The sequence below is a fragment of the Phragmites australis genome, chromosome 23 (assembly GCF_958298935.1).
Source record: "Phragmites australis chromosome 23, lpPhrAust1.1, whole genome shotgun sequence".
Classification (NCBI taxonomy): Eukaryota; Viridiplantae; Streptophyta; class Magnoliopsida; order Poales; family Poaceae; genus Phragmites; species Phragmites australis.
In genome coordinates, this window is record NC_084943.1 from 4,123,127 (window position 1) to 4,149,089 (window position 25,963).

A 25,963-nucleotide genomic window follows, 5' to 3' on the forward strand; every position below is an offset into this window, starting at 1 on the left:
TTATTATCAAAGTAAACAGTTCTAAGGATAATGACAAGTCCTCAAGGCACGCAAAGAGACGATTGAAGTCTGTCAGTAAATTGAGAAACTCCGGAGTGATAATCTTAGATTATATTCAAATGGCTAAGAACCTGGTAGATCCCTTTACAAAGAGACTATCATGGAGTGTGATAGATAATACATCGAAGGAGATGGGTATGAGACCCATGTGAGTTATACCATAGTGGTAACCCAACCTATGTGATCAGAGATCCCGTGAATTAGGACCTGGGAAGAACAAACTATTAGCCTAACTAGAGGAGAGTACCTTTGTTGTTTGACCCACTCGAGTGAGTATGTTGGCTTTAAGTAGCAAAGATGCTAACCTACAGGGTATTTTTGAAAGAACACACCTATATGAGTCTGACTGTTAGTCGCAGTCTATGAGATTTGGGTGATCTCTAGTAAACTCATGAAGAGACCATAGAGTAGGACTTATATGCTCCACCCGCGGGGTAATCTACTGGTAGCCAAGTATTAGTTATGACTTTAAGTGAAACTTATTTGCATAAAACTTGCAATTCAAGGTATAGTCCATTGTTCAAGTTGTGAATGAGTGTAGCTTGACGTTCTAGGTGGATGTTCAACTTAACAATCTCCACTGAAACACTGGTATATCAAACAACAGTGGAAAACTGGTAATTCTCTATGGGACTTTGAGATCTGGTGGGGGATTGTTAGAATTATTGAGGCCGGCCCATGTAATAATTCCTAATAAATCTCAAAGGCCCATATTGTGGAGAGGTGACCATGTTGAGGCCCACCCTATATTAGTACTATATTGCTAATGGAGGTGGAGGTGAGGGGTTTTTCCCCTATATATATGCAAGAAACCCCACCTCTTTAGGAACACGTACAACATAGACTGCTAATTGAGAGTAGCCTTAAAATTGGGAACGCTCTCATTTAGTGAGTCTATATAAGAGTTAGGGTTTTGCCTCTTTCTCTTTTTATTGTGCTGCTGTTGTAGTCTACTCCATCCTGACGTCGGCGTGCACTGGCAACGGGAGAGCAGGTCTCTGAAATCCTCGCTCTTGAGATCTTGCACCGGGAGAGAATAAATAAGGTTTTTGGGAAGCGCTCCGCGCGATTGCTCAAGTTCTTCACCACGGCTCGCCTTTCTGGTCGCTTGGGCGCTGCCCGCTGTCATCGTCAATAATTTCAGCGCGTTGTTAGTAGGATCGATCGTGCCATCAACACGGTGTAACCAGCATCTTCAGCAACCTTCACCACGCAGGACCAATACATAAAAATCATGTTTCTCATACTTTATTTCCTGCAGTTTCTAATTTTGAGTATAGTAAATCTAGTTATATGTAATGATTTCATACACATGTCTAGATTATGTTCTGATGATATGATCATATCAATTTATCAGTTTTTGCTTATAAATTATTTATAGATTAAATTAAATCTAAAAGTACCTTATATCGCATAAGGACAGGAGGCTGGCAGAGATTAAAAATGGCCACGAGCTATTAAATGGTCATCCAATAGCTTACAGCCTTCGCCTGGAAAAAGCAGGCGGTTGATCTTTGTTTTATCCTTCGCCGACTAAAAGTTTTTAGCAAACTGCCGCCAAAACGCAACACAAAACTCCAGAGCGCAAGATGGAATGATGTAGACGGTGTGGCCCCAAACTTTCATGGATATTTCTACCAGAAAGAAAAGAAAAATGAAAAGAAAAATAAAAAGAAAATAGAGTGAGAGAGAGACATCATGTGCTGACCTGCCTCCACATGCGCCCGCGGCGAGGACGCGCCGTGCTATTTCGTACACACGCGCAGAACCCCTCGCGCACCATCACACAGTCTCCCCTAGTTCTTTTTTTAAAACCTTTTTCCTCTCCATTTTTCTTTTTTTATAAAAGTTGCATGTGAAAAGTTTGGTTAAAAATTTTTAAAAAATTTGTACGAGAAAATTTTATAATTTAAAAAAATTTAAGCGCACGTGTGCAGAAAAGAATTTCCGGGCGAGGACTCCTCAGCCTGCTCTGCTCCAAGCTATCCGCTATATATAGCCTCCGCCCTCCCCTTCCTTCTCCACACAACCGCTCACCTCGCAGCCTGACTCGCAGCTTCAGAGCTTCCAAGACCTCACTTTTGCCTGCTGCCGGACGCTCGCTAGCTCGGTTACTTCACTCCGATCGAGGAGAAGAGAGAAGCTCGCGACCTCATTAGTGGTGACTGCTGATGGCGGCGCATAACGGCATGAAGCACGTGGCGCCGATGGAGGTGTCCGTGGAGGCCGGGAACGCCGGGGAGGCCGCGTGGCTGGACGACGACGGCCGCGCCCGCCGCACGGGCACGATGTGGACGGCTAGCGCGCACATCATCACCGCCGTCATTGGCTCCGGCGTGCTCTCCCTCGCCTGGGCCATCGCGCAGCTCGGCTGGGTGGCCGGACCTGCCGCCATGCTCCTCTTTGCCTTTGTCACCTACTACACCGCCACGCTGCTCGCCGAGTGCTACCGCACGGGCGACCCCTCAACGGGGAAGCGGAACTACACCTACATGGACGCCGTCCGGGCCAACCTCGGCGGCCCCAAGGTCGCCTTCTGCGGCATCATACAGTACGCCAACCTCGTCGGCGTTGCCATCGGGTACACCATCGCGTCGTCCATCAGCATGAAGGCCATCAGGAGGGCCGGCTGCTTCCACCAGAACGGACACGGCGACCCGTGCAAGAGCTCCAGCAACCCCTACATGCTCCTCTTCGGCGCCGTGCAGATCCTCTTCTCGCAGATACCGGACTTCGATCAGATTTGGTGGCTCTCCATCGTCGCCGCCGTCATGTCCTTCACCTACTCCAGCATCGGCCTCTCGCTCGGCATCGCACAGACCATCTGTACGTTCTTGATTATTTTCTCAAGGTATGCAATTTTGCATGATTGAGCGATGCTTAATTACTGACATGTGTTCAATCGATGGAATTGCAGCGAACGGTGGGTTCAAGGGCAGCCTCACCGGCATCAGCATCGGCGCTGACGTCACCTCGACGCAGAAGGTCTGGCACAGCCTGCAGGCCTTTGGCGACATCGCCTTCGCATACTCCTTCTCCAACATCCTCATCGAGATCCAAGTAAGCAAGCATCCCCTCCGCTGCTCTGCTCTGCTTCAATTCGCGGTTCAACTTGATTGCTCTGTTTCTAACAAAGGTTGTTCTGTTTCTTCAGGACACGATCAAGGCGCCGCCACCGTCGGAGGCGAAGGTGATGAAGAAGGCGACGAGCCTGAGCGTGGCGACGACGACGATCTTCTACATGCTTTGCGGGTGCATGGGGTACGCGTCATTCGGCGACGCGGCGCCGGACAACCTCCTCACGGGGTTCGGCTTCTACGAGCCCTTCTGGCTGCTCGACGTCGCCAACGTCGCCATCGTCGTGCACCTCGTCGGCGCCTACCAGGTCTTCTGCCAGCCCATCTTCGCCTTCGTTGAGCGCCGCGCGAACGCCGCGTGGCCTGGCAGCGCCTTCATCACCCGGGAGCTCCGCGTAGGGCCCTTCGCGCTCAGCGTGTTCCGCCTAACCTGGCGGTCGGCGTTCGTGTGCCTCACCACCGTCGTCGCCATGCTGCTGCCCTTCTTCGGCAACGTCGTCGGCCTCCTCGGCGCCGTCTCCTTCTGGCCGCTCACCGTCTACTTCCCGGTCGAGATGTACATCAGGCAGCGCGGCGTGCCACGAGGAAGCACGCGGTGGATCTGCCTCCAGACGCTCAGCGTCACCTGCCTCGTCGTGTCCATCGCTGCCGCGGCTGGCTCTATCGCCGACGTCATCGACGCCCTCAAGGTCTACCGGCCCTTCAGCGGCTAACGTCGTCGGAGCCGTACATGCATGGATCATTCGTTGCGGCTAATCCATCGTACAAACAAGAGGAAGAAAGAACTTAGTGTGAGACGTCTGCACCAAAGCACCAAGGAGGTGTTGTTTGTGATATAGACTCAAGCGTAGTTTTGTTCAAGTTTTGTTGTGCAACCTGTTGTTTCTGAGAAATTTCAAGTAATATATGAAGAGAAGAGCGAAAAATACCTTCCATATGAAGCTTGCCGGCACTCTTATTTGTTGTTTCTGGGGGAAGAACCAAGTGAAAGCCAAAAGTTTGTCGCAAAAGATAAGTGGCAGTAAACATTATTTCCAAATGTGAAAACACAAATCATGGGTACTTAGGCCCTATTTGTTTAGGGCGGTAAAAGCTTGATTATAGTTAAAACCTGCAAGTTGAAATAAATAGCTGGATTATAGAAACTGGATTGTTACAATCCAATTATCAGATTATAATAATTCAGTAAGTCGCCTTCCATCAGCTTTTACAATTCACAATCTAGCTTTTTACAATATAACTTTTACAATACAGCTTCTTACAATTCACAATCTACAAGTTATTTTTCAAAATCTCTAGCTGAAATAAATATAACCTTATATTCAGAAGAATAGAGGGAGCGTGCCATGTGTATTTTTGACAATTATAGATGAAATTCTTGCACATATAAGTTTGCCCACGAATATCTTCCACGAGAAATGGTTTCCTCATTCTTTTGCACCCTTTTTTTATCAGCGATACTTTTCTTGGGTGAATTGTTCTAGTTACCAGTCCACTGTATCTGAACAAGCCCTTACCCTTTTCGAAAAACAAACAAACCCTTCCCACCAGAAATTTCTGTTTGACACAAATTCACTACCAACAAGACTAAGAGTTTGTTTGTTTCAGTTTCGGATTATGCTTTCAGTTTTTATAATTCGAAGCTGAAAAAAACAGACAGCTTTTAGTTAGAGTTTTTTAAAATCTGCTGGTTGGATTGTGGGAATCTGAAAAGCTAGTTTTTCTCGGCTTTTGATAGATTGTGAAAATCCATTTTACTAAATTATCTATCAAATTTTTTTAGAATCTACAATCTAAAAGTTTTTCACAATCTAGCTTTTTACAATCCAGCTTTTTACAATCCAGCTCCTATAAATTACTTTTCAGAATCTCCAGCTGAAACAAACAGACGGTATGCTTGGATTATGCCCTATCTAGCCTCGCCAAAATGCTGGCTTGCCCAAGATTAGCGATTTCGTCGCCCGGTTCGTCAGCGCATGGGCGCAAAAATGAACCGCGTGACCAAACGTTGGCTTGTACGAGCCAATAATTGATGCTCAACCGAACAGTCACCCACGAACTCGGTTAACGTCCAACGTCCATGTTTTAGTGGGACAGCTGCAGGCATCAATCCAAACGAACTCTAATGGTTCCATTTGCAGACTCCTTGAAGTATCTTCTATTTTATTTCTGAAAAAAGTCACAATAGTTAACCTTATTTAACATCCATCAGAAACTTGAGCTGATCGATACGTTCATCCTCCTCTTCAAGATAGCCAGGCCAGGCAGTCAATATCTCTGGAACAATCATTCTGGAAAGCCAAGTGCATTTTCAGAGGAACATCTCGATCGATCTGAAAGTGGTGGAGAATCTTAGGTAGATAGATCATGATAAGGTGGACAGAAGAAACAAGTCGGACGGGACGCAGGCACTCACTGGCTGAGGCTGATCAAGAACGGAAGCTCACCTGGACCATTTGTGTTGCTTTCGTTCCGGGCACCTTTTTAGTTTTTCCTATCTAGCACAAGAGATTTCGCTGGCAGGCAGGGAGGTCGGAGGAATGAACGAACGGCTCGGGTGAACTTCGAATCAATGGATTCGCCACGTCTCGAATCTTTGGCCATCTGTTATCATTGTCGATTAGTTGTCTACTTATCTCGCTGAGCTGTTCAGTTTTTGAACTTAGAGACTAGGTCTTGAAACTGACGAAGTTATCATAGACATTTTATTATAGACGGTTATATCGTCTATTATTAAAAAGAAAATTCATATTAATAAGATACACAATGAGCAAACTTAGATACCCAATATTTATCGTGTCTTGTCTATCCCTTTTAGACAAGTAAAACTAATTCTAGTTAGACTAGGATAAGTGAACCGTAACAACATGGCCTGCCTGAGACCTGTGTGGCGCACAAAGGTCGGGTGGTAGTCCACATCAAATGTTACCAAAATGCATGCGGCGTGCATGCGATCCCTAACTCCAGTAACGGCAATAGCGAGATCCATCACCTTCACTGCCACCTTTCACCGAAGCCTAGGACAATTTCCACTCAAAAAAGTAAGCCAGCTTTATAACTCAAAGCCTAGTTGAGTACTTGGATCAGTGGATGGTGCCACAGGTACCTTTGGATTGCTACACCTTTGCCACTAGCAGCAGGCGCTACAAGATTTTGCTGTTGGAATTAAGTCAACCCTGTTTGCTCTCATTCCCATTTCCACCATTGCAACGCACTAGGTCAACGGCAAGTCCTCTGTTGGGGTAAGAGCGTAAACCTCACCTATCTTTACTACGGGGAGCAATGTTGCAAGGGCCGATAACTACCTCATTCTAGAACAGACACTAGTTTAGAGTGCTTTTGTCTATCTCATTCTATAATAGATGTCATTTTGGAATGCTTATAGACAACATTTCAAACATTTGCTATCAATATACATACAAGTATATAAAGGTAGAACAGGCGATATTGTCATCCGAGAATTAGTCACCACCTATGTGCCTTAATTTGGGCCTGTGTTGGTCGATCATGTCCGGAACGATAGATAAATTGGACAGGAGGGAATAGTATAAATTTGGTATTGTGCAACACGTTTGGCTTTCTGGAATGACCTTCACAAACAAAAACTCCTTATCTATTATATCTATCTGCTCGAGTGGTACAACTCTCCGGCCACCAAAAAAATCCAACGCATACCCCGTAGTTTGTGTGAAACTTGTAAAATTTGACCTCTTGGCCGATCAATTTGAAGACTTTCCATTTGCAACTAGACTAGTCTGTGTTGGTGTTTGTTCTGTCCGATCCTTTTCTTGGTTCCGTACGTGGAATCGTGGATCGATCGGTGAGGCCGGCGCATACGTTTGTACGAGAGATGGATGCTCTTAGAGTCCAGCAAGCTTCCCTTTATCCACATCTCGCATATATTCTCGGTCGCACGTGCGCTAGATCGAATGGCATTAGGTCTTCTCCCCAGCTTCGATCGCTCGGGAACGATTGCCTCCAATCAGTTTAGGCGATGATTCTCGATCGCCGTGCGTCCTCGTGCACTAGCTTAGAAGTAGCTAGCCACTTGTGCACCACACGCACGGCACGCGCACATGCCGGTGCCTAACGCCGGCTGCGCTGTCTCACGGGTCACCATCCTATCCGTAGATGGACGGACGGATGGCTCACCAACAAGAGAAGAGCAGCTGGTCTCAAGAGAGAGGGGGAGAGAGAGAAAGACGCTGTCGAGTGGGGCCGGCGCGCTCCCCGGGCCTGTAGGCCGACCACGAGACCCGCGCATCCTTTTTCTGCTTCGCTCCGGCGCCATGCGCGGCCACCGGTGAGTCAAAAACCGGCCGCCGCGCGCCGCGGCCAAAGCAATGATACAGTTTGGAACCAGCAGGTAATTCTGTAGTAGTGAATATTAACTTGTCGTTTCTTGTGTCTAGCGTGCCGACCGTATCCATGTGCGTGCATAAGTACATATATACGTGGTGAAGTGAAAACTAAGATCGACTGAGGGAGGGAGAGAACTGTGAGGAAGCAATGCGTGAGATATGAGATTGTTCTCTACTCTCATAAACCGCACGTGTATTTATTTCACATAAAAAATCATATGACTTGTTTATAGATGAAATATAAAAAATTTTGGTTTGTGATTATATGCTATATATATATTCTCGTACGTAGTGTAAGGTCCCAGTCTACTTTGATTATTTGTCACAACAGAATTAATAGTCCTCCATTGTTTGGTTGCGCTGTTACTGTGGGGAACTTGCTCTTCTCTTTCTAGATAGTGTGTTACCCCAGCCGGAAGAAGGAAATTGTGCCTAGGTAATAGACCTGAGCAAAAGCCAACCCAACCCATTTTTTAATCACTCACAGCAGTATACACGACCTGTATTATACAGTTAGACAGGTCATCAAGACCATTGTTTTTCGCTCTGGCCTGAGTTGTCCATAGCTTTGCTTTGCTTTGCCCATTTGGCTACTGGATATTGTTTAAAAAATAAAGCAGCAAAGAATAATTAATGTGCTAGTACTACATTAATTATTGTAATTATTTTTTTGACATCAATACAGTCTCCAATACCATTACTTTTTTAACCATTTGATACCAAAAGTTATTGAAAATAGTCATTTGAAAGTGTTTCTTATAACAAATCTACCAATATCATTTTTATGTGACAATCATAATGTTTTTGATATATTAGTGGTCAAAATTTCTACTCCCTCCATTTCACTATATTTGTCCATAACCCGCCATGCACACTAACTGTTAGGGGAATAGGCCCGTTCATTGATTTTGGTCACAATGGTCAAATTCAAAAAACCAGAAACAGAGAGGCTAACATAAGGTACGGATAGTTCACTTTATGTTCTGAAGAAGTTAATCTTGATAAGGCGTAGCGACCCAAAGAACAAAGCTAGGAAGCGAAGCCCAAAAGACCAACGGATGCGACAAATCCCGAAGGGTGAAGAGTGTAGCGAAGCACTGAGACCGAAGGGATGCGACAAATCCCAAAGGATTAAGAGTGTAGCGAAGCCCTGAGGCCGAAGGGATGCGATGAAGCCCAAAAGGCAAAAAAATGTGGCAAAGCCCTGAGACCGAAGGAGTGTGACGAGGTCCGAAGGACGAAGGATCTAACACAAGTTCTGAGACCAAAGGGACGCGGTGCGAGGCCATTCGGCAATAGAGCGAAGGCTAGCTTAGAGGGACCCATAAGTTAACTAGAACCTAATGAGGTGGCAGCTCAAGGAAGATTACTAGCAGTCCTAGAGATGGATCCAGTGCTGGACCCCCTAGACACATGTCAAGATCTTGTTGCTTAGGGAATGTATATAGACAATAACCATAGAGTTCTTTTCGATGCCCTGGAATATTCCCTATCAGAAATAGGAATATTCCTATGGATAATGGGCAAATATGTAATAACAACAAGATTGATTGAGATATGCCTATAAATACCCCCACTCACTCCATGTAAAGGGGGAGGAATAGTTATTACATCAACAATTATTGTACTGTTCCCTGTGTTACGATTACGATCTCAACATTTGGCGCACTCCATGGGGATAAAACCCACGACAACGTGGTGGCCATATGCCACTAAAGGCTAGGAAAGAAAAGGCACAAGCATCCACGGAAAGCAAGAGGGGGCTTGCAGATCCCTTTGCAATATGAGAGAACGTCGGCGATCGAGGGGGTCGAGGCCCCTAGGGTCGGAATACCCGGAGCTGGCATCAAAGCCCCGAGTGGAGCATGGTGGTCTGGAGCGGCTGTGCTAGATGACCTTGAAGGTTAGAGGGCAGCGCTCGAGGCTCTGGAGCATCCTCAAGCTCCCTCACACGCCCTAGCGGACCATGGAGCAGCTCATGATGGCGATGAGGTGCGGTATAGAAGTCAGGTGGAGGAAGATAACAAGCAAATTCAAGAGCTATGTTGGAACAAAGGTCCCTCCATCAGTCCCTTTAGTCTCAGCAAGGACCTTTGGGGGCCCCATGGCAGTGGGGATCCGAAAGTACTCGATCAGTGGGTGTCCGAAGAGCCTCATTGTCACGCCTTATTTTTTTCAGAAGAATCACCAGGTGCAATCAACATGTATGTCAGGATTAGTTTCATCATACATGCGGTGACATATAAGTGATATACAGTTCTATATCGAACAAAACAACATTATTGAAATAAATATCAGAGTTCACTCAGCAGTAGAAGAACACAAAAGGACTCCTATGGATCTTCTAGGCACACCACAGGCAATCAACTAGGGGCAACGCGACTCAGGACGCTGTCTCCAATCAACGGTGTTTAGCTTCCTTGATCTCCTTGTAGTCTTCTCTAACTGAGCATCATTTATTATTGGAAACTGCAAGTGTGAGTACATATCGTACTCCGTGAGTGTAGGAAAGCATACCACGAGGGCTAGAGTCAAGAAAAGATTAGACACTGGTTTACTGAACTAAGCAACCTTAACTTATTATTCCAAGAAATAGGCATCCTATTTACTAAGTGTGAAGATACAACTTAAGCAAGAGGAACAGGTCATCGGATTCCATCCGACAACCAAACTCACCAGATATCCCATATCTGGCTACCAAAACTCACCAGATAATCCCATTATCTGGCTATCCGACCATCCATACTAGAACCATGATCCCAACTAACCAAGAAGAAGTCCAAGCCTGCTCTTGACCGTGAGCGTGACTCATCGATCAGTTTTAGACTCTGCAGAGTTTACACACTTTACCCACGAGGTCGTGATCAACTCTTTTGCCGGTACCCGTCGGTACCTTACACACTTCTGAGGTGTGCGCCAAGAGATCACTACAAGACCATTACAAAGCTCCCGCCGTCCCGTAAGCACCCACTGAGGTTTCACCGCTAACAGACGATTACATCGCTGCAGAAACCCCCTCTTGTGCCACTTAACCGTCCACTGGTGCCCACAGAACCGGAGGGGTGACTAATTAATGTGTCAACATTAGTCAAGTTTAACTCATAACCCAACCATGACAGCAACTAGCATATCTACCCTTTATTCTCAAGACTCATCAACGGTGATAAGGAAAATGATACAAATACTAGTAAACCCTAATCATAGGATTCCAATTTAGAAAAGCATGTATTAAGGATAAACAACTAACATAAATTCCTAAAATAGATGCAAGATGTTCAAGGACACTTGCCTCACTGTTGCTCAGTTATCTTTGTAAGCTCGATTCTAGTATATCTTGAAGTCTCGACCTTGTAGCTCATCGATTCTTCTTGACACGTCATATTTTGCTCACAAGATCTACCGACAAAAGAGAAAGCACAAAACAACTAAGAAATAATACACCAAACAGAGACAAGGCATCATAAAAATACTATGGTTGGATATGTATGGTTTTAGAAGAATTTGGGCGCAAGAACCGTTCAAATCAGAGTTCAGACGAAGGAGAACAGGTTCTTGGAAGATTAAATTAGGGTTGAAGAAAAAGGAGCCAGAATATTCCCTGAAAATATTCTGGACCAATTATTTATCGAAGAAAAACCCTAACTATGGTGATGGCATGACATTGGCAAGGAAAAGAATGAAGGGATCGGTGCATGTGACGATGGTAAGGTGATGGCGTGTCAGAATTTTAGGGTCTTGCCGGATAGGACACAAAAGGATGTCCAATCAAGATGGTATGTGAGATCTTATTAAACCCTAACTGACAATTGGAACAGAGTGGAATAAGGCGATGGCTAGCGGTGGGCTCTCGGCATCGCCGGCGATGGAGGACATAGGCGACGGTAGTGGCGGTCACTAACGTCGATGTCGGGCAGCAGTGAGTTTCAAAAAATTGAGGAGAGCATGGCGTAGAACACCAGAAGGCAAGCTCAATTTTATGGTTGATCTTGGCAGAGGAGTTCTGAGGTAGCGGCAAAATAGCGATGAACGTTCCTAGGTTTGGTGGTGGCCGCGCACAGACATAGCGAAGAAGACACTCATGTTCCTAGAGATAGATTATGAATTCAAGGAAAGCACTGGAACACAGAGCTTCAAGTGTATAAGGAACACAATTCTAGGGTGGAGGTTTGGATAGAAATTCACCTGAAAAGGAGATCGATTGGTTGGAACTTTTGGCAAGATTGTGCAACGACATTGGAAGTTGGAATTGTGTTCCTGGTGGCGTCGCTGCAGATCCTAGGGAACCTTCATGAGTACACATAGAAGATGTGATGTAACACACCATGATGCATTCGGTGCAGCAAAAGCACCACTGGATTGACCAGAACGCGAATGAATTTCAGGTGCACGTGCCAAACACACCTGGATAAGGGAGCAGTGACGTAGCAACCACAACATCGTCGTCATCGATGCTCTTCTGGACAAACCACTTTTAGGGATTGTAGAGGAAAACCAGGGGCACATCTCCGTGAAAGGGATCGGTGATTGGAGCTCCAGTCTGCCTGGGGATGCGGCTGACATTCTAGGTTCACAGGACATGTGCGGCACTGGGCAGCAGGGATTACGACGTTGATAACGGGAGCTCTGTTGCAGCTATGGACAAACCAATTTGGTAGGATATACATGACTAGCAAAGGCACATCTCGGCTAAATGACTCATGGATTGGAGTGCTAGATCACCGGGGAACGCGATCTGAACCCGCGTTGCACGCGCATAATTCCAGACTGGGGCAGCAGCATGGCGATCGTGATCCCGGATGCTTCAGGGCTCTAATGGCCAATCTGGTTGGCGAATGTGTGTGGAACATCTAGGGACACATGCTGGTCAAAGGGCATGGTGATCTGAGCTCTGATCGAATGGGGAACGCTGATGCCATCCGCGATGGCGCAGGTGTCCGCGACGGCGATGACCGTGGCGGTGTAGATCGAGCTTTTGCTGGGCTCGGGGTTCAGTTAGAGATCACAAATGGAATACATACAGGGGAAAAGAGGAGGGTAAGGGACTGGTCCAGGTCCTCACCTTGCTGCGATGATCGGTGATGAAGAATTCGCAGAGACAACGATGGCACCGGCGGCACGGCAGCGCAAATCCCAATGGCATCTTTGCTCCTCTGGCAAAACGGGTTTTGGGTCATTGTGAGGGATGATCTGGGGCACATCTTGGTGAAAGATAAAGGTATTTACCTGGACAGATCACCGGAAATGCGTATGCCAACCGGCGACGACATGGCTGGACGCGACTTGCGGCGAGAACGGCGAACCATGGCAGCAGCCTGGCGGCGTTGTGGAGTGGTGGCATGCAGCTTGCAGCAGCATAGAGGGCTCCTTTTATATGCGCAGGGAGGGAGAGGGACGACCAGGCAACGAAGAGAAAACGGCTGGTCGGAGTTAAGGCCGTCGGTTTCAGAATTTATTGGGGAGAGGAAACAGCTAGCTGAGGTTTAAGGACGATAACGTCATCGTCATAGCTGAGGTTTGAGGCTGTATTGAACTCCGAAACTATGTGAGAATACAAGGCTGGCGACGAGGAGTAACGGCAGTCGGCTTCAATTGCCATTATGGCCATTAAAGTGGCAGTTTCCACTCTGAGTTGTTGGGAATTGAAAGAGGATGGAGTGACCACCGATTTTTCTTACTTGATGGATGTCCAAGCATTTTGATTGAGCACTTACTCGAGCTTAGTTGACAGGCCATGACTGCCATAAGAAGGGACGATGTCGATTGGAGGTGGATGGAAATGACCAGGTACATGCACATGCAAGAGAGCTGGTTTGGGCTGGCTTTAGCGCATATGTGGGATGTCATGGTAGCAATCCAACGTGATGCAAGGTTCATGGCTTGATGCTGGTTTGGAGCCACAATCTAGAGAGAAAAACATTAAGGAAAAACAGTGCACACTGGGTTGGATCAAAAGGATGCGAGATGAGATTGTCCATGGAGGATTATTGGATAATGTTGGGAAAAATGGAACAAGGATTTGTCCAACCTTGTTTTAAAATGCTCACAACCCAAAATCGGAATTTTGGGGTGTGACACTCATTAGCTGTGGATTGTAGATCAAGCCTCCCCACTAGCCACAAGCCTGAAAAATGCGATCGTGGCATTCGGGGTTTAAGATGCCTCAACTACACTTCAAAAACAGTGAAATTGATCCAAAGGAGTTTGTAATGATCTTTGAGGCCAGAATAGCATCCACAGGCGGAGACAAAGCTACTATGGCCAAGACTTTTGTCCTTGCCATTACGGGGATCGTGCTCTCATGGTACACATCCCTCCCAGCGAAAATGATATTCTCCTAGGAGTAGCTTCAGGAGGCGCTCTTCTCATATTTATAAGGCAACTATGGAACTTCGGTTACTGTGGGAGATTTATTCGTAGTTAATGAAAAGGAAGGTGAAAGCCTAAAGGAGTTCACCCGATGCTTTGTACAGGTAAAATGTAAAGTGAAGGGTCTTAGCGATGATACCATCATAGATGCGCAAGACAAGTCTCAGCTCGGAGGTCCTGACCTCGCGCTTGCAACAGAAGCCAATACGAGATGTGGATTAGCTGTTAACTAAGATGGACACCTCAAGGAAGGGACAAGGAAGAGCATTAGGGAGGCCTACCGATCCTTGGACAGAAACAAAGATCATCATCACCACTCTCACTAGCTGAGGGGCCATAAGCGAGGGGTGCACAACATCGAATAGAGCTCAAACAGAAGTACACAGAGAGAGGCGGAGGCTCAATGAGGGGTCGAGGCCACGTCTCCGAAATGCCTAGGCCGTTGTACTGGACAATACATGGTGAAGATGCAGGTCACACCACCAAGATGTGCCCCAAGTCATGGCCCTAAAGAAAAGGCTAAGCCGACAGTGGCCATCTCTGGGGGCGCTAGGTACGACTTTGAGTCCAAGAGGCAGTGAAGGGAATACGTGCACATAATGAATCATGTGGGAATAAGCTCACCGATAGTCAGGCTTCGGTGGTCACACCAGTTGATAACTTTTTTACAGGAGGATCTCCGGGTCAAAGATTAGCCTTATACGGATGCCTTTGTCATCTCTGCGGAAGTGTCCAGCACAGAGATATGCCATGTCCCGATCGATGGAGGAAGCTCCGCTGATCTTCTGTTTGTGGAAGCATTCGATTAGATGAGAATTCCTAGAAGCCGTCTACAGCCGATAGAGACCCCTTTTGTAGTGTTTCGGGGGGATGCCCATTGAAGCTCTGGTAATGGTATCACTCACAGTATCGAGGACTCTGAACAGAAGACATTCTATTTGATATGGTTGATGTTCCTTACTAGTACAACACCATTTTTGGAAGAGGAGTGTTGTCCAAGTTCGACATAGTGATGCATCATGGCTACTTGTGCATGAAGATGCTTGGCCAGGAGGTGTGATATCTATCTGGGGGGATCAAAACACAGCTCGCCGAATAGAACACGGCTATGCCCTAGGTCAGCGGAAGGTGCACACACTGTCTGAGGTGGACATGAAGGAATAAGATAGCCCGCCACCAAGAGCCAAGCTTGAAGGCAACATCAAGTGTAGGCGTGGAGTTGCCGCATGAAAAAGAGCTTGAGTTACTGACTACGCTTCGTGCCAACAAAGACGTATTCACATGTTCACCGAAGGATCTCCCGAGGGTGCCGAGAGAGCTGATAGAGCATCACCTGAATGTCACTTAGGGAATAAAAGCAAGAGAGCAGAAGCTTTGAAAGATGTCTGTTGAGCGTCAGGAGGAAGTAAAGAAGCTGTTGGAGGCAGGGGTGATTCGCGAAGTCATGCACCCAGAGTTGTTTGTGAACCCTTTTTTAGTGCAGAAGCACAATGGCAAATGGCGTATGTGTGTCAATTTCATAGATCTGAACAAGGTGTGCCCAAAGAATGACATCCCGTTGGCCAGAATAGACCAGTTGGTCGATGCCACCATAGGATCACAACTCATGAGCTTTCTCGATGCTTACTCGAGATATCATCAAGTTTGGATGGCTGAAGAGGACAAGGCAAAGACAAGCTTTATTACACCCTCTGGAACCTATTGCTATGTCTAGATGCCCTTTGGCCTACGTATTGTAGGGGCCACCTTTGCAAGGCTAGTAAGCAAAGTACTTCAAGCACAATTGGACTGCATTGTAGCTGCATATGTGGATGACATTGTAGTTCGAAGCAAATGTGGAGGGGTCATGGGGCAGACCTGGAGGAAACATTTGCCAACCTTCAAAAGGTAGGCCTAAGGCTGAACCCAGAAAACTGTGTTTTTGGCGTCCGCTCAGGTCAATTATTGGGATGGTTGGTATCCATAAGAGGGATCGCAGTGAACATGCAGAAAGTTTAGGCTATCATTGACATGAAGCCTCCGAAGACAATCAAAGACACACAACATTTGGTAGGAAGGATGACTTCACTCAATCGTTTCACGAGATTGGCATGAGCCTTAGGTAGCATATGTATGAAGGTAGGCACTGCCTGAAGATGACGTGGTGGCAAAAAGAACTGCCTACATAGCACGAAATTACCAGATCATTGATAGAGTCCTGTACAAAGGGGGAGTCTGTGCGCCATTACTCTGGTGTATGTCAAAAGACGAAGGCATAAACCTCCTCAAGGAAATACATTAAGGACTGTGCAAATCTCACTCAAGACCCATATCTGTAGTAGCGAAGGCGTTCCGCCAAGGATTTTATTGGCCAACGATGATTGTAGACACGGAGAACTTGATTGGCTCGTGTTTGGGATGCCAATGGATGGGACGACAGACGCACATCCAAAAATGTCCTCTTCAGTTGATACCCCCGGTGTGGACGCTTGCCCGACGGGGGATCAATATTATTAGCCTCTTACCTCGAGCACCAGGAGACTTTCACTATCCTGTAGTAGCGGTGGACTACTTCTCAAAGTGGCCCAAAGTTGTACCATTGGTCTGCATCACAGTGGAGAACATTCCACGCTTCTTCTGGCAGAACATCATATGCTACATTCATGTCCCTTGAGAAGTAACACTCGACAATGAGACTCAGTTCAACTCAACGCTATTCAAGCACTTCTATGATGGTCTGGGAACCAAGCTGTGTTTCACATTAGTATGCCACCCACAGTCTAATGGAGTAGTAGAGCGGGCCAACAGGGGAATATTAATGGTAGTAGCAAAATAGCTGGTAGGATTTCCTAAAGGAAAATTTGTAGAGGAGCTACTGAAGGTTCTATGGTCCCTTAACACAATGCCTACTAGGCCAACGAGCTTCACACCATTCTGCCTACTGTGTGGAGAAGAAGTAGTGACCCCGGAGGAGGCTCAGGTTAAATCTTTAAGGGTTCTATCAGCCAACAAAGGCGACGAAGTGGTGTCAAAGGATCTCATGGAGGAGACTCTCCTTGTTGCCACCACCAGCTTGGTGAAGTATCATGAGGAAACTAGGTGTTGGGTCAATATGAAGATCATATGCATAACCTATCGGCTCGGGGACCTAGTACTTCAGCGCAAACTAAACCATGAAACTGTAGGAAAGCTATAGTCCAAGAGGGATGGTCCGTTTGTCGTAGCGGAATCTTGAAGACCAGGTTTGTACCACTTAGCCACCCTAGATGGCGAAGTACTAAACCACATGTGGAATGCCGATTTACTCTGCAAGTACTAGGTCTAAGGACCAGCCTTCGTGCAATCCTTTAGGATAGGTTGGATTGGCTATGGCTTTTCCTTTTCTATAAAATATATAGATCCAAAGCTGTAATCTTTTCCTTCCAGGGGAAACCTCATTCTAGGGCACAAGGTTTTTAACGAGGCAGCCTCCTATGTAATCCCTAAGAGGAATGAGAACAAATTCCCCAAAAAGGAGAAGTGCGTCTGTGCTTCGTTTAGCCAAGGGTGAGAGTATATGCACTCACCCATGACTAAAACCAAAGGATGAGTCTGTTTCAAAGCCGGACGAGCCCGAGGGCCCTGGAGTTTGATGCTGAAGGGACAACCATAACAAAAGAGGGTAGCAGTCTAAGGGCTCCACTAAGGGCTAACAACCAATGACTCACCCATATTAATCGAAGGGTTGATACTCACTTGGATGGGGTCGATCCTTTCGATAAGCTGGTCGGACCTGAGGGTTCCAAAGGGAAAATGTCCAAGGGCTCGCCCATATTAATCAGGGCTCGCCCATATTAATCAAAGGGTCGATAACCACTTGGATGGGGTCGATCGTTCCAATAAGCCAGCCAGATCTGAGGGTTCCGACAGGATGACGTCCAAGGACTCACCCATATTAATCGAAGGATCGATACCCACTTGGATGGGGTTGATCCTTCTGATAAGCTGGCTGAACCTGAGGGTTCTGAAGGGCAAATGTCCAAGGACTTGCCCATATTAATTGAAGGGTTCATACCCACTTACATGGGGTCGATCCTTCTGATAAGCCAGCCAGACCTGAGGGTTTCGAAGGGTAGACGTCCAAGGACTTGCCCATATTAATTGAAGGGTCGATACCCACTTGGATGGGTTCGATCCTTCCGATAAGCTGGCTGGACCTGAGGGTTTTGAAGGGAAGACGTCCAAGAACTCATCATGATAATCGAAGGGTAGATACCAACTTGGATGGGCTTGATCCTTCCAATAGGACGTCTAAGCCTAAGGGTCCTGGGAGGGCTAAAGTCTAACAAATCCCACATAACAAACAAGGGTGGACAAAGCCTGTCTTGATTTTTTTCCTAGAAAACCGACTGGACCCAAGTGTTACAAATGCTTAATAGCTAGTAACGAATGAAAGAAAATGAAATTGCACGATGAGTGCCAACCAGTTCACAACACATTATTTAATAGAAATTATTACAACATTAAGGAGAGACCGGGGGGCTAGCCAAAGACCCCAAAGGGTCACGTGAAAAATCTCCTTATACCTATGACTGCGTGCCGACTGAAAGGCGAGGCCATGCCTCACATCAAAAGGGGTTTCTGGATCTAATTCTTGATTAGATAGGCTCTCATAAGAAGGTGACTTCGATGATGAAGTCACAGTAAAGACTTCGTTCATCACAACCTCATCTTCTTCAATAGGCTCCTCTTTTAGGGTGAGGAACTCGACCGCAGAATGATGCCGAGCTCTCTTGCATTCTTGTCGGGCCTCTAAAATTGACCTGTAAAAGGTACTCCAAAATGTATGAGCTCAAGCATCAGAGGCATCTTGAACAGCCTTTCACCAGCGATAATAGTCGTCGAACTCCCCTGTAGATATTGGCACAGAAATGTTCGCCATGTTGCACAGCGCAAGTAGAGACCTTGGTACTCTATCTTGAGATAAAATTCATCTAGAGCAACTCTCTATGGGACGGGGCTCGATGACAATGTCTTCTCTCACCTATAAACACAACAAGGACCATGTTCGACAATTCATTTGAAATGCTAAAAGACATTAGGAGAACAAATGAGCAACTCTAAAGAAGAGTCATCTCATTACCAAGGGTTCATATTACAAAAGACTACAAAAGATCCCAATCCTTACAAAATCAGAGCACATGCTCTAGCCTAAAACCAATCCTATGACCTAATAAAGCATATTGGCGGAACTAGGGTTAGAAAGTCACACCTGGACTCTGTGTCACCTTGGCCGCCCTTCGTGGCATCTCTGCCATGTGTTCCTTCAATTCCAGTCACAGCGGAAGCTGAGGCACTGAAACAAACGACCTGAGCGCTAGCGGGGGCTTTAGATTGCCCACAAATACACCAATACTTGTTGAATAATTCACGAGCGGCTGCCTTCACTTCGTGACCTACAAACTTCAAGACAGCTCTTGTTGGGTGCTTGCAGCCTGGTATGGTGAAGGTCTCAACATGGCAGCAGTCAACAACTTTTATAGTAGCTAAGGTATCTTTGATAGATACCCTGGCACAAAATTCACTAAAGTAGTGTGTGCTAGTCTTCAAGAAAGAGGTTGCCTGGCTAATCCACTCGAGGGAACCTTGGAATTCAGACCCAATTACAAAGGGGGAAATGCCAATCAATCCCAACTCGCTAAAATGCATTAGACATTGCCTCAGAAATGGCGTAAGTCGTCTGTGTGTGCTTGGACAAGTTGGTTTCCAAAGTTTCCTTCTGATGCTCGAGTGCCGCATTCTCCCACTCAAGGGTACAGGTGAGCTCCTTCTTTGTTACCTTCTCTAGATCGAAGGAGGTGGCCAGCTTTTCCCGCTTTGTTTTCTCGACCTCGAGGGTTGCAACAGACTCAAGAACACTCCCTCGCTCCCTCTCGAGGGTAGCCTCAAGGTCGAGCCTCCTTCATTTTTCCTCTTCCTGAGTTTCCAGAGCACACCGTTGTTTATTCTTTACCTAGAGGGCATCATCAGAAGCACGCCATTTTCCTTTTTCCTCTTTGAAGGCACCTTCTGAGGCAAGCTGAGCTTGACGCTCCTCCTCTATTGTAGCCCAGAGGTCCTTCACCTCATCTTCGGTGCGATAGTGTTAGCTCCTGCCCTCGTCAAGCTGAACAACCATATGGCTAATGACAGTTCGAGCGCTTCGGACAAGAACCAAGCCCTATTGCAAATACATGTGCATGTTAGCATCGAAGAAACAACACAAAACACAACAAACTGTGAATTCATACCTTCATTTGCGCCATGAAAAGCTAGTCAATCAAATCATTAGGGGTGTAATGAGTCACCATCATGTTGGCTCCAGTTTTGTTCAGTGACTCACCAAGTGCAATGAGATCCTGACGCATAGAGGACCGCTGCCGATGACCACGATCACTGGATTGCGACGACCGAGCCGAAAACCCCACGAGCCACCATGCTTTGGCGCCTGACCCGCTCTTGTGCCAATCATCCTCTGACCCATATGCTCGTTTTTATTTCCTCCCCTCCCTGATTGTTTCGCCTCTCGCCCATTTTTATTCTAACTACATCTATCCTATTTATAATAATACCCTTATGGGATTAGTCACACTGATCCCAGAGGTGCTACAAAGAGAGATGCAGAAGAGGTGCTAGTTGTTGATATGTTCATGATGATTCTTCTTCTCATGGTGGTTGGAAAGATGAGGTTAGGAAAGCACCCATGATAGAGTTGGCCCTGATTCATCATTTGGGAATAGGGCCGAGCACCACAAGGTAAATAAAAACCCTTGTAAAATTTTTGTTGAAGGTCGATGTCGCCGTGGTGAAAATTGTCCATATCTCCACGAGGAAGATCCCCAAAGTCAGATGGGTCTGAGTGCTCCTAATGAGCCTTTGAATTACAATTATGGGCATACAACAAGAGGAAATTTCTCAAACTAGGGTGAACAAAATAATGCCTCATGGATCCTCTGGGCAGACGAAGTCCATGAGTCAGACAAAGTATCATTTTCCTCACTAACCGAGGAGCATACCTTCACCGTACAAGTCCCCTACTTCACGGGCCACAAAACACGAGTCAAGACCCTCGAAGGAAGCTATTTGATAGGGTTCGACTGCAAGGACAACTCTTCCAATATCGTGAACCCGCTGATGAGACAGGTGCTTAGGCTACCTCTGCTCCTAGAATGGGCATGATATGGAAACCCAAAGGGTTTCTTCATATGCCCAAAGCCGGGATATGCCACATAAAGAATCATCATCATCTACGTGTACTGCGACTGCCACATTACATTTGGAGAGCGCATTGAGCCAGCATCATGGTGGCGAGTCGGTAGCTTGGGCAACTGGACATCGGAACCAATGGAGGAACTATGGGCATGAATATGGCCCAAAGGGGAAGAAGCTCCATGGATTATTAAAGTGGGAGGCCACGCAACAGAGAAGTTCAGGGGCTAAAGTACAAAATTGACACTTTTACCGAATTAAAAATAATTCAGAAAGCTGACTGGATACAAGGCTAGTGACGTGGCAAGACACGTTAGCGGGTTTTGCTGATGTGGACGGTGACATGGCGAGGATGGATGACTGGATCTATGTGGTGACACGTGTCATCACATGATTGGCTTTGCGAAGAGGTATTTTGATTCTAATCAAAATCGTAGGGATCGGATCCGACGGCCAGTAGAGAGAGAGGTGGCCAGAGAGGGGCGAATGGCGACAGATGGGCTCAGCACAACGGCGGAAGGGGATCAGCTGCGGCAGGCTCGCCGGAATCAAGCTCCGGCTCACAGGTGGCGACGACAAAGCAGCGAAAAAGAACAAGGAGAGGACAGCGAACTCACCTGCGGGGTCACAGGGGACGGAGAGGAGCCAGGCGATGGTTGGCGGCGGAGAAGGGGCAGCGACGCTCGGGCTCAAGTCGGAGACGGTGTTCCGGTGGCGAGGAGGCGACAGGGAGCGACGGGATCGACTCCTCACGGGTACGCGGTGCCGGAGATGCGCTCAAACACGCTGGAGACGTGGCGAGAGTGGAGGACGACAAAGCTCGGCCGGGCAACAATGGAGATGGCGATGGCGGCGCTCGGTGTCGGCGAAGACAGATGAAACAGGGGGGGGGAGCACGCACTTATATAGGCAGGAGAACGCGTAGGGTGTTCCAATTTGGTTGGTGTCGGTGACATGGGAACCGGGGGTCCCTGAGTTTCAAGGCCAGGACAGCAGAGTGCCATGTGGCGCCCTCCCTTGGGGATTATTTCCCCGAGGTCCGAGAAGTCCAAGTTCCGGGAGAGGGTGCTCGGGGCCAAGAACAGTGGTCCTTGAGTACCCGAGTTCCTCGAGGATCCGAGAAGACTAAGTTCCGGGGAGAGGGTGCTCGGGGCCATGAACAGTGGTCCCCGAGTACCCGAGTTCCCGGAGGACCTGAGAAGTACAAGTTCCAGGAGAGGGCGCTGGGGGCCATGAACAGTGGTCCCCGAGTACCCGTGTTCCCTGGGGACCGAGAAAGGGTATATCCGGGAGAAAGTGCTCGGGGCTATTAACAGAAGTCCCCGAGCACCCAGAGTTCCCCGAGGACTTGAGAAGCCCCTTGCCGGTGGACCCCACAAGGGCTCAGCGGTGAGGTGTCAGCTGGTGAGAGGCCCGATGCTGCATTTAAGAGGGAGCATGTCATGTCACTTCCAACCACTCCCCCCACACTTGCTGTCAGCCCCTGCCACTCCCTGGCAGGTGGCGTGGGGACATTTAATGCGGCGGGTCTCATCGCGCTTCATCCGGCGTGCCTCGTGATAACGTCGCAGGGCTTAAGGCATATCGCCTACCGCCCTGATGTGTCAGGATTCCTCTGACCGGGCGGGCACGCGGGGTTGCTCGGTGGCTGCCCAGTGGGCCCTCCCCGTTGCACCCACTGAAAAGCGGGATGGTGACGACAGGACCAAATGGGGGCGTATTTTCAACCCCCCGTAACATCAAGCTGTAGCCCATGATGGTTGCTTTCCATTTATGACGCCTTGGGACTCGCACCATCCTTTCTGGGCACGCCAGGCTGCCCCAACGAGATATAAGAAGGGATGGGCGCCCCAGAGAAGAATGGGTGGAGAAGGCAGAGAGAAGTTTAAGGATCACGACATACGAAGCCAAGCAGAAGCTTAGAGCGGTCGGCGCTTGAAGACCGAAGCTCTAGACTTAGACAGAAATCCTTGTAACACAAGAGATCCTCAGAGAGACATTCCCAAAGCATTTATAGCATACACACAGGAGTAGGGTATTACGCTCCGTGCGGCCCGAACCTGTCTAAAATCCCCTGAGCATTTATTTCCTCTAGCATCTGATCATCCAGTCCGCCTGCATCTCATTTACTCTCATTTAATTCACGTACGAGGTAGATTCAGAATCATCCCCCCGACCGAATCTCAAAGGGGGTCCCTCCGGATCCCCGCTTGTGGAGTTCATCCTCCGACAGCTGGCGCGCCAGGTAGGGGGGTTGCATCTCTGAGTCCGCTTTGTTTTCTGCAGAAAAGATGGCAGGTGGACATCATCTCCAACTCATCCACTCCAACTCCAGCAAAGAAGTGGATCCCGTTGCTTAGGAGGCCCCAGTTTCTGCTGCTCCTCAGCAGTAGCAGCGGTCTGCCCGTACGGTGCTCCCCTCCCTTGGGGACATCGGCGTTGGGCCCAGCAGGGCCGCCGCCGACGTCGCAGGCGGGCCGCCTAACCCTCAGCAAGTGGTAGACTCCCCTGCCGCAAGATCCACATCCGGACAGCGCCGGGCACCGTTACGGCGCAGGCTCGCCTTCGGTGATGCCAGCCCTGGGAGCGCTGTGCTTGCGGCGCAAGCACTCCTCAGGCACCCACCTGTCCAGGCAGCGGAGGAAACCCCAGAAGGCCGCTGGCTGCAGGAGGTGGCCGTCTTGGTGGGCACATCTCACCGGCAGGTGCTAGCCGAAAGCTCCCGTGCCACCTCCTACCGCGGCCCAACCAAGGCCGGTCCATCCTCAGATGGTGGCAGAACCGGCTGGGGGGCCTCTAGGCGGAGTGCCCCCTGGCCACAACCGGAGCTCAGGTCCTCCGCTTACACCTGAATGAGTGGAGGGCCGTCGAGGATGCACGCGTCACCCTTGAGCACCATCGGGAGTCCCGGCACGAGGCCAAGGCAGGGGACCAGGCTTCCTCTATGCCGGCCCGTGACCGCCGGGGCTCCTCGGCGCGCTGGCGTTCACCTCCCAAGGGCGCTGCTCGTGCCGCGGGATACGGCACCAGCTACCGTGCGTTCACCAACGAGCTTCGTCGGGTCAACTGGCCCACGAAGTTCAGACCAAAACTACCAGAGAAGTACGACCGGTCCATCGACCCCGTCGAGTTCCTCCAGATCTACACCACCACCGTCCAAGCGGCGGGTGGTAGTGAAAAGGTTATGGCCAATTACTTTCACGTAGCCTTGAGGGGTTCTGCCCGCTCCTGGCTTATGAACTTACCCTCAGGATCTATTAGTTCCTTGGATGATCTCCGCTTGGAGTGCAACCTCCATGCCGTCAAGCAACAGGATGGGGAGACACTAAGGCGCTTCATACAGTGCTTCAGCCAGGTCCGCAACACCATTCCGCGGATCACCCCCCATGCCATCATTGTCGCATTCCAGCAGGGTGTCCGCGATGAGCGGATGCTCAAAAAGCTAGGTACGCACGAGGTCGAAACCACCGCGGAGCTGTTCGCATTGGCCGACAAGTGCGCAAAGGCGGTGGAAGCTCGGGCGTGGCATATCCCGTGCCCTGAGCAGCCGGCTGCCGACCAACCAGGTTCTTCCCGCTTCGACAGGCGGGAAAAGAAAATGAGAAGGAGGCGCGACGCTGCCCCTGTCGTTCCAGCGGAGGGCCCTTCCCTCAGGCCGGTACGCCGGGTGACCGTCGATAGGAAGCCCGCTCCCGCGAGGGCGCCCGCTCCCGCGAGGGCGCCCGCTCCCGCGAGGCATGAGCCAGGCAAGTGGTGCGAGATCCACCAAACTGACTGGCACGACCTCACAGAGTGCTGGTCGGTCATAGGACTCATAGAGTGGCGCCAGAAGGAGCGCGAGGAGCACCGCAGGGGCAGCGACGACAGAGCCGTCCCCAAAAACCAAGAGCTCGAGTTCCAAGAGCCTGAGCACACCGTCGCCTTCATCGACGGAGGTGCGTACACGCCCTCCTCTCGTCGCTGCGTCAAGACCATGCAGCGTGAGGTGTGCTCGACGACTCCGGGCACTACGGCCGCAAGGCCCCTGAAGTGGTCAGAGTCCCCGATCACCTTCAGTCTGTCGGACCACCCCGCGAGTACTACAGGGGTGGGGCGACTACCTCTCGTAGTGTCCCCCAACATCTACAATATGAAGGTCAGCAGAGTGCTGATCGATGGGGGTGCTGGCCTAAACCTCCTATCCAAAGAGGCCTTCGAGAAGCTGCAGGTGCCATCGAGGCGCCTAAAGCCATCGCTCCCCTTCTACGGGGTGACGCACGGGCACACCCTCCCCCTCGGGCAGGTCGAGCTGCCTGTTACTTTCGGGAGCCGGGATAATTTCCGGACGGAGAACGTCATCTTCGATGTCGCGGAAGTCCCTCTCCGCTACAACGCCATACTTGGGAGCCCGGTGCTCGCCCGGTTCATAGTGGTCATGCACTACGCCTACCTCATGGTTAAGATGACAGGCCCTGCAGGCCCCATCTCCGTGCCGCCGAGACCGGCAGCGCCGTCTCCTACACCGAACAGCTCTACTCGGTCTTGGTCTCTGCTCGGGCTGAGGCCGAAGGACACCCAGGGGGCCCGGGACCCTCTTCATCCAAACCCCGACTCACCGCCGACGCCTCCATCCCCACGAAGGAGGTCGTGGTGGGCGAAGACTCGTCCCAGGTCATCCGGATCGGCGGTGACCTGGGCGACAAATAGGAAAGTGCACTCGTCGCCTTCCTCCGGGCTAACGTCGACGTGTTTGCATGGCAGCCGTCCGATTTGCCCAGGATCCCTAGGGAGGTGATCAAGCACCACCTTGCTGTGCGCCCTGACGCACTGCCGGTGAGGCAGAAGGTCCGGTGGCAGGTGCCCGAGCGCCAGGAGTTCATCCGGGAGCAAGTCAGCAAGCTCCTCGACACCGGC

At 49.1% G+C, this 25,963-nt stretch overlaps 1 protein-coding gene across 1 annotated transcript; it reads left to right on the forward strand.

Moving 5' to 3' along the window:
• The first annotated feature begins 2,069 nt into the window (after positions 1 to 2,069).
• Positions 2,070 to 4,074, forward strand: LOC133906154 (amino acid permease 3-like). The gene is made up of 3 exons (XM_062347951.1): positions 2,070 to 2,886; positions 2,978 to 3,120; positions 3,215 to 4,074. Exons 1-3 carry the CDS (start codon positions 2,232 to 2,234, stop codon positions 3,848 to 3,850), a joined length of 1,434 nt encoding a protein of 477 aa, XP_062203935.1. The 5' UTR covers positions 2,070 to 2,231; the 3' UTR covers positions 3,851 to 4,074.
• Positions 4,075 to 25,963: the final 21,889 nt, after the last annotated feature.

Coding starts and splice junctions, on each gene's coding strand:
- LOC133906154 (XM_062347951.1), top strand. CDS start 2,232: ATGGCGGCGCATAACGGCATGAAGCACGTGGCGCCGATGGAGGTGTCC. Junction 2,887..2,977: donor CGGCATCGCACAGACCATCT/GTACGTTCTTGA, acceptor ATGGAATTGCAG/CGAACGGTGGGTTCAAGGGC. Junction 3,121..3,214: donor ACATCCTCATCGAGATCCAA/GTAAGCAAGCAT, acceptor CTGTTTCTTCAG/GACACGATCAAGGCGCCGCC.